Source organism: Saccopteryx leptura, chromosome 3, assembly GCF_036850995.1.
Source record: "Saccopteryx leptura isolate mSacLep1 chromosome 3, mSacLep1_pri_phased_curated, whole genome shotgun sequence".
Lineage (NCBI taxonomy): Eukaryota > Metazoa > Chordata > Mammalia > Chiroptera > Emballonuridae > Saccopteryx > Saccopteryx leptura.
In genome coordinates this window covers 359,811,935-359,830,851 of record NC_089505.1, presented here as the reverse complement: position 1 = coordinate 359,830,851, position 18,917 = coordinate 359,811,935, and the positions used below count along the sequence as shown (strand labels likewise).

Below are 18,917 nucleotides of genomic sequence, written 5' to 3'. Positions count from 1 at the left end.
CGTAGGCGTGGGCATGGAGACCCTGCCTCTCTCTCTCTCTCTTCCTCTCTTTCTTCTTTTAGAGGGGAGGGGGATGATTAACTAGACACGTGCCCTCCTTTTCTCAGCCAAGGTCACACTCCAAAATCTTCATTCCTATGATGGCTTTTCTCATCCAGAACGAAGTTAGACCAGCAACCCAATCATGCTGCCTGGACCTCATTTCAAAAGGAAGCACGAAGCCATTCCCATGGCCGCTCAGACAAAGGCCATCCGCGGGCCTGTCTTCACGGAAACCCCAGACCCCTCCTGCTTTCACAGAATGGCTGCTGAAGGAACCAAAGCAATCAGAGCATCGCACCTGTTTGAAGACGAACACCTGAGAAGCTGAGCGGCAGGTCTGCTCATTCAAGGTCACAGAGCAGAAGGACTTCCCAGTGCAGATAAGCAGCTGCCATATTTCATCCCAATGAAGCTATATGCCAACCTTTGAGATAAAGGGTCTTAGATAATTTCCCTGTTTTATATGGCTTACGCCTTTGAAAATAGCACTAATACCTCTCATTGACTGGCTGTCTAAAACAGCAAAGTGAACATAAGTTGCTGGTTTTTTTAAATTGATTTTAGGAAGAGAGGAAGGAGAAAGGAAGAAATAGAAACACTGATTTGTTGTTCCACCTGTTTATGCGTTCATTGGTTGATTCTTGCATGTGCCCTGACTGGAGATGGGACCCACAACCTTGGCGTATTGGGACGATGCTAGAAGCAATTGAGCTACGCTGCCAGGGACAATGACGAGGTTTCCCAATAAAAAGAAAATTTCCAGTTGAGGGGAATACAATTACTTTCCTGAAAAGTCTAACGGACATCAGCAGAACTTGCCATGGGTCAATTTCCCACTATCAGTGATTGTTCACAAAGTTGTATCTACCCTTTTCTCTCCGTCTGGACTCTGGCCCTAGATTAGTTTGTCTGAAATATGAAATCACTCAGACTAATGCATATAAATAGTAGTGCCATTAAAAAAATAACTGTGTGAAAAAGTAAATGGATTTTCAAGATAAAATTGTGTATCTTCAAAAAGAGTTAAATTAAAGACAACTAGGGCCTGACAGGTGATAGAGCAGGGGATAGAGTGTCGACCCAGAATTCCGAGGTCATCAGTTTGAAACCCAAGGTCACTGGCTTGAGCCCACGGCCACCAGCTTGAGCCTGAGGTCACTAGTTCAATCCCCATTCAAGGCACATATGAGGCCTGACCTGTGGTGGCACAGTGGATAGAGCGCTGACCTGGAATGCTGAGGTCACCAGTTCAAAACCCTGGGCTTGCCCGGTCAAGGCAGATACAACAAGCAAACAATGAACAACTAAAGTGTAGCAACTATGAGTCAATACTTTTCATCACCCCCTCCATATCTTCTCTCTGTAAAATCAATAAATAATTTTTTTAAATGGCACATATGATAAGCAATCAATGCACAACTAGGTGTAGCAATGAGTTGATGCTTCTCTCTCTTCTCTAAAATAAAACAAAACAAAATAAAAAAAATAACAACTGGGGGGAGAGACAAGGGAAAATATGATTCTTAAAAAATGATAAAAATGGCAATTGTAAAGTAGCTAGCCTCCCAGTCGTGCCACACGATGCGTCTTCTTTAAGGTGTGCTCTTTCCCATTGGTATGAGCTGCCCAGAAGCTGGGGCAGAAGCCATGAGCTGTAAGGAAGCTGAGACACAAGGACCATCCAGAGTCACCGGACACGCTCTCAGGCGCCTCTCGCTTCTGGTGAAGTAGTTCCATTCCAGCAACACAGCACCTCGCTGAGCGCCGGGGCACAGACCTGCAAGGAGATGCAGAATGTCTGCGGCCACGGTGGGACACGAGCTTCGGCAGACACAAGCACAAAGTCCCATTGAGGCCCCGAAGTACATCAAACCGAGACCAACAAGGGGTAAAAGGAGCTGGCAACGCCAAAGGTGGGTCCAGAGGAGATCAGTTCCCACTACTGCGGTTTCCGGGGTCAACAATCTCTCCACAAACGGCTGCTCATTTAGCGTGGAACGCGTGCATCTTGTGACCACATCAATCGATTCTGCCCTTTCCCAGTTATACCAATACATGTTTGGGGGTATAGTGATTCACACTCTCCATAACCCCGCTGTGCCATTATATATATATATATATATATATATTTTTTTTTTTTTTTTTTTTTTTTTCATTTTTCTGAAGCTGGAAACGGGGAGAGACAGTCAGACAGACTCCCGCATGCGCCCGACCGGGATCCACCCGGCACGCCCACCTTGGGGCGACGCTCTGCCCACCAGGGGGCGATGCTCTGCCCATCCTGGGCGTCGCCATATTGCGACCAGAGCCACTCTAGCGCCTGGGGCAGAGGCCACAGAGCCATCCCCAGCGCCCGGGCCATCTTTGCTCCAATGGAGCCTTGGCTGCGGGAGGGGAAGAGAGAGACAGAGAGGAAAGTGCGGCGGAGGGGTGGAGAAGCAAATGGGCGCTTCTCCTGTGTGCCCTGGCCGGGAATCGAACCCGGGTCCTCCGCACGCTAGGCCGACGCTCTACTGCTGAGCCAACCGGCCAGGGCCATATATATATTTTAAAATGCACCGTTATAAGTCTTTTAATCTGCCTCATCACTAGCCAAGTCGTTCCAGACGCTTTTGTTCAAATCACTGGAATTTCCTTGAACTGGACCTTGATATTCATACAGGAGGTCTATGCCGATTGAGGCTGCCGTGTGGATGGTTGTTGCAGTAATACAATGTTATAGTAATTAAATATATAGAAATATGGAAAAACAGGGAAGATATGTAGAAGTGATTAGGATATAATATTAAAAGCAGTTATAGAAATTAATAAAGTTATGCCATCTGGATAGGAATTAATCTAGTGTGTACAGATATGATAAACAGATTCTGCCTTTCGTGCAGGGCCCAGTTAGTGTGTGTGTGAAGTTATATATAGATAAGAAGCGGCTTGATGTCATAACTGGAGGTTAATATAAACAAGCTTCCCTAGGAACACCTGAAAAGTGGCTTGATGTGACATTTCGGTAGATTAACATAAAAAGGGCTCCCTTTGAGAAACTCCCAAAAAGATGGTTTGAGGTGATAATCCTGTAGATTGACACCTGTTAGAAGGCGTTGGCCAGAAAAGGTACTAAAGCTGAGGGGCCCCCTGCTGTGGTAGTCGCCCAGACTCCAACATTGATGTAGACTGTCTCCACGCCGCTCTGACCAAGGACAGCAGAGAGGAGCAGGCCGATGGGGCCCCCTTAAGCTGTACCCAGGCACACCCAAAGGATTTGTGAGTAATAAACTGCCTATGATTCTTGCAACTAACTTGTGTGTCAGTCGTGTCTTTCCTCCAGTGGCAGGTGGTCTCGGCACTGAGAAGTAGAATCCTCATAGCCACCTCAAGAGTAGTCTCAAAGAGGCTGCCGGCCCTGCTGATAAGCAGAAATGTCCCACTGTGCTGGGAAGTCGAATGGGGGATGCCTGATCCACGTAGCGCTTAGGCCCTACTGGGACGATGGTGGCGATGAGGCTAGCACATGAGCGATTTCAAACGCTACAGCAGACCAGTTATCCATCCTGGCACCCAGACGGCTCACCCATCCTCCTGTTCGGCCCTCCCAACATCAATCTTACCAGAAGGCTCTCTGTCGGGGTGTGCGGAGATAGAAACAACATCGGGCAGCAAGTCCAAAGACCCAAGTTCATGCCCCAGTTCTGAGCTGTTTACTCCTGAGTGGCCACTGGAAAACACTCCAGCCTCCATCTTCTCATCTATACAATGGAGCAAATGATATTTGACTTGCCTGTTTCACTCGACTGTCGTAAAGGTGAGGGTAGTGGGGAAGGAAACTTCTAGGAAGTACAATGTGAATAAAAGGTTGAGATAATACTTGCATAATTTACTCTAACAACCAGTAGATTGAGGACAGATAGGAAAATGAAAGTGACCCGCTTTTTAGACCATGTTCACCACTTTCATCCCAGCCTCCTGAAATGTAAGTCGTGGTGATCGCCCTAGATTTATTCCAATCTTCCAAGAGATTAAATTTATGGATTTGTGGCATCACATGTCATTCCAGCCAATCATGACCCATATTTCTCTCCATTAGGTGCATGTAACAACAGCACAAAGAGGTGTTGTAACCTTAATTGCTTGCAAAGTATTTTGAAATCCTCAGATTAAAAAGCTCCATAAAGTCCAAAGTATTAGCCGGCTGTATGCCCAAGGACTCATGCTGAGCCTCACCCGGGCTCCTGCGAGCAGGGAGACCCTGTAATGTGTGATCTGAGGCTGCGCTTTGGGGTTTGAGAGCCCTGTTCATGGACTGGCCCTCGACCAACCCCCCAGCTTCTTTGTGTCTGAGCCACGCAGGCATTGGACCATTTCCCCCGTTCCTCTGATGTGCCCTCTCCTTTTCTTTTCTTAAGTCCCTGAGTCATGAGGCCCGAGCTGTGCCTACTTCAGTGTCATAGGGCTGCTTTCCTGGGTGATCTCAGCCCGAGTCCTACAACAGGGTGGCGAGTTGTGTCACCCGCAACTTCAGTGTGGGGTTGGTGACCTAGCCCTTATTCTAATCTGGACAGCTAAAACCTCACAGTAACAATTCTGTCCCGTGGTGTAACCCTCGGAAGGGGTGTCAGGCAGCGGCTACAAGGGGAGAAGGGGTCCTGGGGTCCTGGCACTGTTGTGTTTTCATGGCCTGGGCCCTGGGCGTACCGGGGTGCTCAGTTTGTGAAGATTCAGAGCTATATACACACACACGTGCACTTGTTTTTTCTGTATATAGATCACATTTTACAATGTAAAGTCTTTTTTTTAAGTCACCCTGGATGCTAACTGACATCATTTAGAATAGCTTCTGATGAAAAAAAATCTGATGTAATAGTGAAGCTATAAGCCCAATGAAATAAAAATCCTTTCTCTACCTTTGTAATTAAAAATGTCTTTTGAGTTTTGTTTTGTTTTTCCATTATTATACTTAGAGGAAAAAACAAAAAGGAATGTCTCAATTAGCCATTTTAATTAAGTCCAACAGGGGAATGTGGAGAAGGCAGTTCTCAACAGGAGGCCTTCGGATGCCGTCAGGGTTATCTGTGGACATTGGAAATGTTAGCAAAATTATGTCGGATACACATATATACATTTTTTTCTGAGAAGCGTCCAAAGCTTTCATCAAATTCTCCAGGGCCCCTGACCTAAAAAAAAACAACCAAAAGCTAGAGGGACTCTTACAACGCCAGGCTTCTTTACATCCGCTTCTCTTTCAGTGCTCCTCGACTCCCAAGTCAGCCCGCCGCCCCCGTCAACCTGATTTCACCAAATTGGCTTCACCCATCAAAATGAATTTGCCCCACTCCAGTGCAAACAGTGAATGAGTTCTGTCCAAAGTCACATCCAATCATCCTATATCATCATCATCATCATCCGAGTACATCTGTCTCCCCCATGCGATTCCCCAAGCCCTGAGGCCAGACCTCGGCCTCCGCCCGCCCCCCCCCAACCCCCACCTCCCGGCAAGATTCCTGCGCAAGGCAAAAGGCAGACTGGACTGAAAAGAAATGCACTGCGCCTATTTACGAAACCAGATTTATTAAAATTTCTCTACAAGTCAAAAACGGCCGTCTCACTGTCCACATATCTACACATGTACAGGAGGGGTCTAGTGTTTCCAGCTTTCCCGGCGGGAGCCCCAGCCAGCCCCGCCCGAGTCCCGAGCCGGGTAATGTATCACAGATACAACAGTCCAGCAACCACGAGAGCGTTAGTGCGCCAGAGGCCTCCGTCCTCCCTCTTCTCCGAGTCCCATGATTCTGTCAAGGTAAGATCGCCAACGATCATTCACATTTCACGTGGTTTTAGACACGCAGGTTATTCAGACAGACACAGACAACAAAACAAGCCTCAGAGCCACAACAACAACAACAACAACAAAAAATCTCGAACGTTATGTATAAAAGGTAAAATATATGTACAAAGTACACAGTACGTGAGGTATACACGGCATTCTTAACGATGCAGGTTAGTAGTTTGCCTAGGCATAGCCCTTAAAGATGACTGCCTGATTCTGTGCCATTTCTCAAAATACAGTATGTTTGGTTTACCCGTTTCGCCACCTACTTTCAGTCCTGTCTGAGACAGGACTGGTATTTCATCTGTACTGGTTTTTGGGTTTTGTTTTTTTTTTAATTTAATGCAAGTCGCAGTTTCTCTGTTAAGTTCTATCTTCTGTCGGGAGTGAGCTCCTGTCTCTGGAAGCATTCAAACGGGACTGGGTTCCCAGATGTAAAAGAAGTAAAGGGGGGGAGGGGGACTCCTGCATGGGCAGGGGGCAGACAGAGAGAAGAAGTTGGACGACATGACTTTTAAAGTCCCTTCTGGCTGCAAAGATTTGGGGTCTCCTATTTCTTCCAGAGGCTGATTATACAGACGTATTCATAAACCACCGCACATTTGAAATATTAACAACCCATCATGCAAAACTGCAGACACACACACAATGCCAAGGGCGGATGGGGGGGGGGTTAAAGTCTAATTCTGGCACTCGGTCTGAGAACCACCCAAAATTCTCTTTCTCTTAAGTTTACCATTTGCTCTTGGGAGAGGGGAGTTGAGAGACTCCGTATCTTTCTCCTCTTAGACAAAACACTCCGCCCTGAGATGGTCTTGGGAAGAAAAGAAAAGGAGAAATGCTAACATATTTGAGAGGAACCAGAAAAGCTAAGTTTCCAAGTGCTCGAATTATTTTTAAAAATCTGCAGTCTCTGTCTGAGCTCAGAGCTTGGAATAGCCAGGAGTTCGAGTCATTTGTGACACTTTTCCGCAGTTAGCTGGTAAGTGCTTTCGGAGCAGGTGGGTGGTTGGGAGGTGGAGGAGTGAGGGGTGCGTTTCAAGGTCAGAAAGAAGGCATTAGTGCAAATGAGGTCTTGGCAGGAAACAGAGGAGAGTCTGGGTTCATGGTGCAGGCAGGCTCCTATACTCCAAAAACGATCTGCCCCAAAATGAAGCAGTCATCGGTAAATGTGTGTGAAAAAAATAAAAATAAAAATAAAAACTCTCCGCTCAGAGAGGCTGGGGTAGCGAAAGTCTAGCTACCAAAGACAAGTTCAAAGATGGCAGGTTTATTGGCCTGACTTATCTGTCACCCTGTAAGAATAGGTTATTGCCCCAAATGCCATTGTGTGATTCACTTCCTCTCCCCTTCAGAATGTTCGCTTCACTTGACCACACGCCGTAGGGTATCCATACCCTTTGCCACCTCTACAAGGTGCAGACCCCCACCCCCGAATCTGACAAAGGAAGAGTTGGCGACTTCTCCTTAAGGGAAACGGCTTTGCAGGGCAGCCGATCAGAGTGCACGCTTGCTCACACCAATCAAGTCATCCAGCACGGCCAGTCGGAGTGGGCGCCGTGTAGAGACCAGCAGCTACAGTCTTCACGCCATCGCCTATCTGGTGGGCACCACGTCAAATTGCCTGTCCATCTTTGGAAATGGAAATGCCATGTGTGAGAATTATGAGGTTTCTGAGGTTTTCTGGGATTAGCAGAAGAAGGAACTGACGTCACTGTCCTCCTGGTACTCTGGGACGATCTGATCTGAAGTTCCCGTTTCTGAGTCGACGTACCCAGGTTCCAAGACGGACTCAAACCAGGGATGGAGTAAGATCTCGGGAGCAGTGAGTCTCTCAGAGGGATCTCGCCTCAGGAGGCTGCGAATGAGGCACCTGGCTTTGGGGGAAATGTGATCCGGAATGCAGAACTGTCCACGGCGGATTTTGGAGAAAAGGGCACTGGGGTCCGAGTCATGGAAGGGGTATCGTCCCACCAACAGGGTGTAGAGCATCACCCCAAGGCTCCAAACATCGGCCGCCTTTCCGGAGTAGGTCCCCGTGGTGTTCAGAATCTCGGGGCTCACGTAGGCCGGGCAGCCGTGTTTGTCTGACAAGGCATCGTCTTCCCCCTTGATGATGTGTGTGTCTTCCAGACTTTCCAGTCGGAGCTGGGTTCTGCGGGAGAGAGAACGAGCCATTACTTTCAGAGCAGCTGCTATGAGAGCCTTCCCAAGCACAGCGCCCATAGGCATTCATCGCCAAGGCTCCAGGAACGCCATTTACCCTCATCCAGCAAGCAGTGCCCTGCAACCACGGGGACTCGGGGTGTCACAGACCAGTACGCGCTGTAATAAACCTCTGCAAAGTATGGAGAGCGCGCCCGGGACGGAGCTCTGATCCCGGAGCAGATGATGTAAAGCCCCACATACTATTCACGATGCTTAAGCTGAGAAGAAATCTCCTGATGGGGCTTACACAACTTCCAAAGGGCACGATGCAGAAGTGGGAACTGGTCTGCAGGGAGTGCTGACAGTTTTCTACAAAAGCTACCGGAGAAGAGCAGCCTAGTCTATTCACCAGGGAGGGCCAGAGCACCCTGCAAGCCGATCTGGTCCTTATCACCCCACTGATGGCCAGGGCTGCGGGAGCAACGCTCTGCATTTGAGAACGTGGAGCCCACATTCACTATTATTACGCACAGGCTGCCAATGCTCCTGCTTACACTGATATATATATACACGGAGGGAACTCTATCCAACCGGGTCCAGACCGTGATCACTGTGATGGGAAAGGTGCAAGGAAGGTCCATTATATTTATTGAGGCTTTTAATTGCAAAGAACAGTTAGCCTGGACAGAGAAGTTACATGAGCAAACAGACGTGGCTGGTGGATTTGAAGGGTGCAGGGGTCCTAAAACAACTACATGTGTGGTATACCCACACCTGAGCATATGTACCCTATAGGGGGGGGGGTGTGTTTATCTGCTCAGGTCACTAAAGTCTGGAAACCTTTAGTGAAAGACTCTTTTATGAAGCTAGAGGGGCTTCCTCGTCCACGTCCAGCCACCCAGGTCTCCTGGACCCACGTGGGGAACCTGTGATATCTGCTTCTCAGAAATTGCCCTGTTTCTGTAAGTCACTTGCGAAGTTAAAACACATTTGGTACTGGTTAATGGGTCAATTCCTTTTCCTCTCAAAGGTCTGGTTGGTTTCTTTTTTTTTTTTATCTTCCTGCCTTCCTGTTCCCTGGAGTGTAGTATGCATGTGCTAACTTCGGTATGTCCTCAGCCTGACCTCCCCGTCGTTATGTAAAATACCCATTGGTTCTGTAAACGGAAAATATGACTCAACCCACACTGTCTGCCTCTGATTGGCTGCTGTAGCACTAAAACCCTGCACCTGTGCTGGTTACACGCTAGCGTCAGCCTGCCATTGCTTAACCCTCGGGTTGCCAAACTCCATGCACATGACATTCGCCTGTGCAATGCGGATTTCAAAAGCTAGTAAGGAGGTGTGGAAGGCATGTTTCAGAAAATACATCACCGTCTCAAAGGAGCATGTGCCAGGAATTGGAAACTTCTCCATTGCAAACACTTTGCTTTTCTTTGCTAATCAGTATGTTCCAATAATTATTGCAAGGTCAGATACAACGCCATGCTTTCTGGCAACTCAACCCGGTACTTTTTCACAGGATTTGGAGTGAAAGGTGACAAAGCACAGGTGGGGGTCAGCCTTGCATGGACAGTTACAACCAAATACCACCCAGCCACCCCTACATGTCTATCACAACACTGCTGTTAATCTTTCTGCAAGGGATGTATGTGGCCCACCTCTTGTAATCAGGTAAAGTTTATCTCCTGCGGCTTCCTGAATTCTCTTGTCTGAAACCTCAATTCTGAATCTTACGGTCTCATTATTCTCTTATCAAGCGTATCTTGTCCTTTATGAGGTAAGCCGGGATCTATATTTAGCAACTGATTCTAGCCAACTTCCATTTATTATTCAGTGTGGCTATTTTCTGAAGAGGTGGCCAACAAAGATATCCAAAAAGTCACTGGAGAACGAGAAGAAAAACACTGGGGGCCGAGCCTGAGATGGAATAGGAATGTGGTACGGAGGAAGGCAGAATTCTGCAAATACGACACTCTAACTAGCTCTGCGATACCCTCGAGGTACACAAAAGCAACCCCACTTGGGGAAGACAAGGATTTGAAAACTTCCTTTAGGAGTCTAGGTTGTGAAGGGCAGGTTGACATTTGTACCCCAGAAGAACTGATCTATCTGACAACAATGGAGAATAACCCTGATCCTGAGGTGGGAGTGGGAAAGGTTTTCTGCTATCACATGACATCCCGCAAAAGCAGCAAGGTGTCCCAAGCCACATCCACTAGAGTGCAGAAAAAGCCAACCTTGGCCACAGCTCCTCAGGAGAGGACTTCTATAAACAAACTAACTGGGACAACTGAGCTCTCCGTGTGGTTCTGAACCAACACACTGCACCTCCGTGTTGGTTCCAGAAGGCCACGAGAGGGCCTGTGGAGGCTGCTCACCTCTCCTCCGTGGAGAAGACGAATTTCCTAAGCTTCAGGTCCCCCAGCACGATGGCCGACTGGTGACAGTGGGCAACGGCAGAGACAATCTGCTTGAAGAGCCGGGAAGCCTCCTCTTCCCGCAGCCTCTTCCGGCTCCGCACGTAGGAGTGCATGTCCCCAAAGTCCTTCTCAAAGAAGACATAGGCCTTGGTCTCCCCAAGGGTCACTTCCACGATGCCGGTGATGTTTCTGTGTGACGGCAGCTGGATGTAAGGCCTGATTTTGTCCTGGTAGTGTTTAATGGGAAACACCTGCAGAGAGAAGGTGACCCACTTAGGAGGCAAGAAAAGCAGAGGCCACCTCCAAAATTCCAGGCTGGGCTGCAGGTCTCAATCTTTGGGCTTTGCTTGACAGTAGGGTCCCTTCATTTACACACACCCTCTAATCTCTGCTGCCCCTAACACCCCAAACCAGAAACATCCCGGCCTCTAGGCTAGCAAATATCCAACAGGTTGCCACATGGAAGGTTTAAAGAAACTGTTTTCTATATATGTTCCTGCCTTCCATAAGGCTATCAGCTCCAGAGAGCTATGTCCCCAGGTCCCCACCTCTGTGGCCTTTCCTGGTTGGCAAGCAATCTGCACCAAGTGGCTGATAGAAGGTCCCCCATGAGACCTCCAGGAAGTGCAAAGCAAGGCCCTGGAAATGCACGGCCTCCCATAGACCCAAAGTGGCCGGCAGAGAAAGAGCGCCAACGGGTGCCTGCGGCCTCCGAGTGGGAGCCGGGACGGGAGAACTGGCAGACCCGTCATTAGTCAGAAGGAGCAGATGACTAGGAGAGAGAAGACTGGGACAACGCAGCCTTAAGCAACCTGCCTACAGTCTGGCTCAGGCAGAAGCAGCCTTGAGTGACAATTCTCCCAGGCGAGATCTGGGGATCCTCTCCGTAGTTTTGTCATTTGTTTGTTTATCTCCGCCCCCCACCCCTGCCCCCAGCTCCCACCTCCACCTTCACCCAGGAAATGGGGAATATCTCCGCCAAAAGACTGGCTGGTCCTTTAAGAGCCTTTTGTTTGGCCTGGTTACTCATATCCTAGGACTCAACTGGAAACGGTGACACACGGGCTGTCACCATCTGGATTCAGCTATTATCTGCTCAGAGGAACTGGAAGGGGTTGCACAATGGCCGGACCCACCCCACCTCTGAGGCCTGGCTGCTTTGGCACCAGCTAGAAAAACCTCTCCGCTGCTCCCCTCCTCCCGCCCGCCGCACCCCACTCCACCGCGCCCCACCGCACACACACACACTCTTCCCAAAACAGCTCTTAACCCGCCAGCCACCCAGAAGAAAAGATCCCCCCCACCCCTTTTAATTGGGCTTGATCATGAAATTTCACTCAGGTTGGACAGTAGGTGGCAGCAGCAAGCCCAGGAAAAATGGGGTGGGGGGGGGTCAGGTGAGTTGAGGAAAACTCATGAGCAACTTTAACAGGGGTGACCCTATCCTTCGGGTGAAAAGGAGACGCTCAGAGGGTTCTCAGGGATGTCAGACGAGGGTCTGAGGTTCGCAAAGGGCGAACTGTAGGAATGGTCTGCGTCTATGGGCATTGGAGGAGCACCTCAAGGATCCGGTTTCCTGGGTGGAATCCCTTAGGTTCAGGAGGTGATAAATCGCTGGCCCGAAAAGAAAGACAAGAATGGAAGCGAGGATTCCTAGCCGGTGCGGGCTTTCCAATATTTCTACTCTGGGCAAATTCCCCGCCCCGACTGGAAGACCCCTTCAGGCTGCTCTCTAGGGAAAACGGGGTTCTCATCCCACAGCAGGTTCAAGCTGGGATCCCCAAGACCAGAGACCCACACAGACAGCTGAGCCCGGGTGCCTTGAAACCCGGGCAGGGAGCTGCCGGTTACTCCAAGCTCCAAGGAGGCACCCACTGCAGGGCGTCCTTCCAGGACACGGGGCGGGGGGAGCGAGAATGAGAGAAGGGGAATGGCATGGCCCTGGAATCCATCTCAATTCCATAACTTATATGGAACGCCACGCTCTGCTCCAGACGCTAAGGAAATAATATAAAGTAATTGAACACTGTACTTCCTCTTGACCGCTGAGCCCCCATTCTATCAGTCCTTCGGCAACCCCTCAATCTCTAAAGGGGTGAACCTGATCAAACGCTGCCTCACCCAGCTCAAGTCACTTATCCGACATGCCCCAAAAGCACTGGTGGTACCTTCGACCCCCCGGGCGGGCGAGACTCTAAGCATGCTAGACTGCCACCGCGTCCCCCCAACCCTCGTGCACGTACCTTGCAGCGCAGCTCGCGGCCAGTGTGGATGCACAGCGCCCGGGACACATGCTCGCGTTCGGCCAGGGGCAGCAGCAGGTAGTCGGCGATACGGCTGGGCCCAGGCGCGCTCCCGGAGCCGCCTCCAGAACCCGGCGCGGCGGGAGGAGGCTGTGGGCTGCAGGGAGAGCCAGGGGGGCTGAGGTAGTCCGGTGGGCTCGAGCACTCGGAGAGGCGCGGGCACTTGGCCGCTACGGTCGCCTTGTCGTCCGTGTCCAGTAGGCGTTTGGCCGGGGCGCCCCGGGCGGCGGGGAGCAACAAGGTCGGGCCGCGGGGCTGCGAGACGCCGCTCATGGCAGAGCGCACGGGACCGACCCGCATCCCGTCCCAGGACCGGACGGCCCCGGCTTTGTACGTCCGCGGATCCGCGCGGGAAGGCGCTGCAGTCTCGGCGCCGGCGCCGCGACTTATTCCAGCCCACGAGATGGAGTTTGCAGACAGAGCTGGGCTCGGCCCCCACGGGGGGCGAAGCTGGAGCCGCTCTCGGGCGCTCCGGTTGCACGCGGGGACCACGGCTGGCCGCGCGTCTGAGGGGCGGAGGCCGACTCGGGTCCCCGGATCCCTGCGGACACCGACTCGGGGCTCCTCGTTGGGGGCGCCGCCGCTATTGTTGTCTAGGCTGCCGACAGTCTCGGCGGCAGAGGCGTCCGGTGTTCCCAAGATCCTGAGCCGCGAGGACAGGATTCCGCAGGCTCGGCACAAGGCAGGTCAAATGCACTTTGCAAAGCAAGAAGTCCGGAGTGCGAGCCGCAGCAACTTTTCGGTGGCGCTCGGGATCCTGCGCGCTCCTGGGCTCCCGGCGTGTGTGTGCGCGAACAAGACGCGCTTGGAGAGAGTGACTGAGTGTGAGTGTGTGCGCCGCACCGGTCCCGGCCAGTGCACTCCTCCTTCTCCTTTTCCTCCACCTCCTCCGCCTCCCAGTGACTCACGCTGTATACACACACACACTCACAGGCCAGGCTGTGTAAACAGTTGGGAAGCCGGGTTGTGCAATGAGGTGGCTACGACGACTCGGGCTTCGCCGCCAGAGAGCAATCACCAGAGCGGAGGGGGAGCCTGGGTGGGGGCAGAGGTGGAGCTGGATCCGCGGGGGCGCTGGGGGTGGCGCGAGCGCAGGGGGATGCTCTGGGCAGCGCGCGCTCTGGCGCAGGTGGAGCGTCCGGAGCCCGCTTGGGCGCGCGCACACGCCCCCGGGGCTGGGCTGGGCAGGAGGCGGCGCGCGCCCTGAGACAAGCCCAGAATGAGGCTTTAGAACCGGAGGAGGGGGCGGAGGAAAAGTTCCCGTGACGTCAGGGTCTCGGGGAAGTGGGCGGGAGGGGCGGGGCCTCAGGGGGCTAGGCGACCGCTGATTGGTGCGCGCTCTCCATTCACACCTAGCACAATGGTTTGCGGGTGCGCGCTCCACAGTTTTCTGCACAGCTGCTTGCAGTTGCAGTGCTGTTGTGCCTTTTGCCCCGGGGATCCCTCCCATCGCCCGGTGCCTAGGAACCTCCGGTTGGAGCGGTAGGCGCCGCCGAGGCCCGGGTGCAGCGGGAGGAAGAGAGGATAGGAAAGGTGATGAATTCCAGAACCAGTCATTCACCCCCACGCGGTAGTTCCGGGGAAGACCTGTGCGTGGTAGTGGATGTGGCTTTTTTTTTCCTTTTCCTGCCCCCCTCCCAGTTCTAATCCCCAGCGTCTGTTCGCTTCCACAAATAGAACCTTCTGTTGGATGAAATAAAAGCAAACACTGGGCCTTCTGCGCTTCCTCCACCTCCACGCCCCTGCCGCCTGCTCGGATTGCACGGAAATAGCTTCTCCAGGCTCCCTGGCCGCCCCTTCGCGGTGACTCGCAGAAAGAACTTCCTGAGCCGCGGCCGGTGGGAAACAAAGGATGTGGGGAGCGGGCGGAAGAGGCCCACGTGGCCGCCGCCGGATTCCTGCCCCCTCCCCAGCCTCCACAGCAGGGTCTGGGGCCGCGGTGCCAGTCCCGCTTCCGCGGTGGGCGGGTAGGGGAGTGGAAGTCGTTCTGACCACAGACAATGATACTGCCTACACAGGGGCGACCCTCCCAGGTCGTGTGCGTGCATTCGTGCAATGTGATTTGGATGAGCACAGAATGTGTGCCAGGCCCTGTGCAAAGCTCCGTGAAAAGCAAAACCAAAACAGTTTCTGTCATTTTCTTTCATGAGAGAACCAGGTCAATTTGGAGTCCTTGGACACCCAACATAGCATAATACCTAATAAGAGAGTCCCAGTGCTGCTGCTAAATACTTAATGTTCTAAAACCAGGTAGAGACCCAACGATAAATCCTTTTCCATAGTAAGTCTCCATTCATTCAACAAACACTAATTAAGCGTCTACTAAAGGCTAGACGCTTAGGATTAAGAGATGAAAATTAAGATCATGCTAATAACTAACATTAATTGAGGTCCATATGCATTAGGCGCTGTTCTTAGCACTTTACCCATATTACTTCACTTCGCTTGCTACAGCCACGATTGGGGGTTATTTTTTGCCCCATTTCACAAAGGAAGAAGGCTAGGAATATGAAGTTATTTGCTGTGGTCAAATCGCTAGTAAATCCTGGTGGGATTACCATTTCTAGGGAGAAAAGGGGAATTAGGAAGGACTCACTTAGAAAGCACTTGACCTTGGGGGGAGGGGCACTATGGTGAGGTGGTTGCTGGGGCAGGAGGTGGGGCGGTATGAACGTGGCTGGGTAGACCAGGTAGGGATGTGGAGAAGGGCAGAGTGGAGGAACCTACAAAGGTCCTTTGAGAAAATGTCCTGTTGAGGAGGCTGCAGTTGGTCCTGTGGCCAGGAGAGAGCCCCCCTGAGGTTTTAGGCTCCTCAAGTTTATCTTGTGCCAGTATTTAGAATCCACTGAGCTGCCAGCTTCGCATCTGCACTTAGACAGCAAACTCAGCATGGTCCAGCAGCATCTTCCTCCAGGTGTGCACCTCCCTCACTGCCTCTTCTGAGAGAGGCATCACCACCACAGACCTTCCCCTTCCCTGCCCCAGAATCCCTGACAGTCTTTTCCCCTTGAATCTGCTTTTTTCCTGTCCCTCACAGCCAGTGGTCACTGGGTCCATCATAGACCTGTTTGCGGTGAGCCATCCCCTGTCTTCCCCTGCTCAGCTACCTGGGGCTACCCCTTGCAAAATGTTTCCCATATTCCCTTACCCACTGGTTTCCAGCCTAGTTTGCCCAGCAGGAGACCCTGGAGGGAAATCGGAGGCTGGTGGATAGAACAGAGGATTTCAGCTCTCTTTCGTCCTTTCTCTGCTTTGGGCCTGGCTGCACCTCTGTGGCTCCAGCCCCCCTAGACAGCTATGGCTGTGGCCAAGTGCGGTGAGATCCCCCTCCAGAACTAAAGGACTTCGTTTTCTCCGACAGCTGGGGCGCCTTTGGGGAGCTTTTGTTGGAAATTGCCTTGACTGAGAAGAGCTGCCTTGTCCGTGGAGGCGGAGGTCTACCTCCCGGAGGTCTGTAGCCACTGACTGGTGATTGTGGGGTTACAAAGGTCTGGCTGCCTTGCCCCAACTTGGGCCACTTCTGAAGGGCGTCCAGCCTTCAGACTACTCATACGTAGGGTCAATGAGGACTTTCTTGAGATTGCCACCAGCCCAGTTCTCTCTGCCCATCCTATTTCTTCCCTAAACAAAACATTCCCTAATAATCCCTCTGCATGCTAATTTCCATCTCTGAGTCAGATCAGCTTCCTGGGAGATCCAACCATGGCAACCCTTCCCTCTCCACGGTCCTGGCCCACACTAGGTACTCGGACTCCTGGAATCAAATGATACCACCTTTGTCCCTCCAGCTCAAGGGTGACAGTGGCCTCTTCATGTTGCTTTTCTGGATGGCCTCCCTGGACCATGCTGCTTTGTTGTTTTGTTTCTGCTTTTCCAATACCTTTGAAACGAGGTTCCCACATTAAATTCTTTTCATTGAACCTCCTGGCCTGGGTTCCATTTTCCTGAAACAAGCCTCAGACGTTTCCTAGGTCCATCCACACCTCTCCACTCTTGTGATCTTAGGTTAGGACCTTCCGGATTTCTGCAGTAAGCTCCTAACTGGGTCACCCATTCATCCCTTCGGCATACACTGAGCGCTTGGTCATAACGGTACACAAAACAGAACGCGTCCTTTATCTCCTCAATCCATTCCTCACAAAGCTGCCAGAGCACTTTTTCTAAAATTTGAACCTGATTCCATCAGGCCCTGGCCTCAAACCTTGCAAGGACCTTCAGATAGAATCGAACCACCACAGTGGGGAGAAACAGGCCCTCTTTCTTGGCCCCACCTCCCTTCCCAGCCTCACTTTTCTTGACTTCTCTCCTTCGCTCTACTGAGGCCAGCTCCTGGTAGGTCCCCAAACACATCATGCCAATTCACACCTCTGCACTTCTGCCTGGGCTCTTCCCTCCCACTGGAATTCCCTCACCTCCTCCTGCCAATCTAATGAACTCCTATTCAGCCTTCAAAACACCACCCAGATTCCCCCAGCACAGAAGTCAGACTTAAATGTCCTCCCAGGGGCTGTTGAGTCCTCTTTCTGTCATGGCACTTTCTGCCCACCTGTGCTCACAGAGGGTGGGGGCCATGTCTCACTCAGCCGTGGATCTCCAGTCCCCAGCCCATGGTTCATTATAAAGGAGGGGCTTAGTAAGTGTCAACCAAATACATGTACTCAAGGGCAGAGTGTCATCCACAGGGAGGGCCTGAGATGGAGACTAGAGGAGGGACAGGCATTTGGGCGGAGGACCAGGGGGTGCTGGACAGCAGGGCACAGGTTTCGGAGTTGAATGTCCAGCTCTGGGAGGTAATAGGGTGAGCGTTGTTGGGGGGAATTGGGCTTAAGCTTTGGGGGCCTCCAGCCTGGATGTCTGGGAGGATGGACAGGTACCCTTGGCAGGGCCTGAGGTCAGGTCAGCCGAGGGGACCAGGTAGCAGAATTCTCTTGATTTCATTGCTGCGGCTTTCTCTGATGGCAAAGTCTGGATTGAACTTCCATCAGACTTTTCAGATACTGATTTGAAGAAGCTGAGTGTTGATGGGCTCCAGTTGTCTTACCTGTGAAGTGGGCAGAATAATATCCTGCTTTGCTTCCCCTTCGAGCTTCTCATGAAAGCAAAGAGGTGCAGAGACGTGAAAAGTGCTGTTGAGACACCTGTGACCACGCAGACGCAGTCCTCATATACAGCTATGCCTGGACTTTGAATTATGTTCACTTTGTCAAGAAATATTCATGGTAGGCTTGCCATATGCCAAGTTGAAAAAGACCTTTTCTATGAAAATCCAAGTTGACAAATGCAAATAAATATATAAATAAAATAGGATACTAATCAGAAAGTTAGTCTTCCCGTGTTAAGAAGGTTCTTTGCTTTATAAAAGCGCCTCCCATGTGATTCCATTAGCAAGCCCCTTTGTGCATTTATGACGTGGCTTGATAAAAGCGTAGAAACCTCGAAAGCCAGACTCGTGGCTGATTGTGCATGTGGATGTGTGCGCGTGCACGCGCGCATGCGTGTGTGTGTCCTTGGTAGCCTCAGCATAATGCTGAGCTCACACCTGATCCTCGATACATGTTGAACTGGGGAAAAAATTGATTTATCTCCAACTTTTCAGGAAATTATATATTGCGTAATGTGGGGAAACCTGTATTGATTTTTCTGGATACGGTTGGGTGACTGATGAGCTCGGGCTTGATTCATTTTCACTCACACCCAGGTAGGTGTGTGCTTCCCATTCGGAAGGTTCTCTGTTCCCCAAACAAATGAGCAACAACAACAACAGAAACTGGGACATAACTGAGAAAGACATTATTCATGTTTGAAACAAGGTTTCAAAATCTGGAGAAGAAATGAAAATTGACTAAAGTTCCTTCCATTGGCTAGACCCTTGCCTATTCTATTGTGTGTTTTTTGTTTGTTTGTTTTTGGGGGCTTTTTAAAGATTTTATTTATTCATTTTAGAGAAAGGGGGAGAAAGAGAAGGGAGAGAGAAGGGGGGAGGAGCAGGAAGCATCAACTCCCATATGTGCCTTGACCAGGCAAGCCCAGGGTTTCGAACCGGTGACCTCAGCGTTCCAGGTCGACACTTTATCCACTGCGCCACCACAGGTCAGTCTATTGTTTAATGTTCAAAATAGTCTCATAAAATAGTTATTATCATCCTTTTACATATTCACCAGAAAGCTCAGAGAAGTTGATTAG

At 51.0% G+C, this 18,917-nt stretch overlaps 1 protein-coding gene and 1 pseudogene across 1 annotated transcript; both read right to left on the bottom strand.

The window, feature by feature from the left end:
* Nucleotides 1-1,599: 1,599 nt before the first annotated feature.
* Nucleotides 1,600-3,586, bottom strand: LOC136398588 (claudin domain-containing protein 1-like; annotated as a pseudogene).
* A 1,994-nt stretch (nucleotides 3,587-5,580) lies between these two features.
* Nucleotides 5,581-13,824, bottom strand: TRIB1 (tribbles pseudokinase 1). Its single transcript, XM_066379475.1, has 3 exons — nucleotides 12,675-13,824; nucleotides 10,390-10,682; nucleotides 5,581-8,015 (listed from the first exon to the last, which is right to left on the bottom strand). The coding sequence occupies exons 1-3, from the start codon at nucleotides 13,032-13,034 to the stop codon at nucleotides 7,550-7,552; spliced, it is 1,119 nt and encodes a 372-aa protein (XP_066235572.1). The 5' UTR covers nucleotides 13,035-13,824; the 3' UTR covers nucleotides 5,581-7,549.
* Between the last annotated feature and the right edge of the window lie 5,093 nt (nucleotides 13,825-18,917).

What these genes read in the sequence shown, in the direction of transcription:
- TRIB1 (XM_066379475.1), bottom strand. Translation starts at nt 13,034, where the DNA reads ATGCGGGTCGGTCCCGTGCGCTCTGCCATGAGCGGCGTCTCGCAGCCC. An exon ending in GCCGCGAGCTGCGCTGCAAG is followed by an intron (nt 10,683 to 12,674) that starts GTACGTGCACGA and finishes TTCTCTCTGCAG; the next exon opens with GTGTTTCCCATTAAACACTA. An exon ending in GTCTTCTCCACGGAGGAGAG is followed by an intron (nt 8,016 to 10,389) that starts GTGAGCAGCCTC and finishes TCTCTCCCGCAG; the next exon opens with AACCCAGCTCCGACTGGAAA.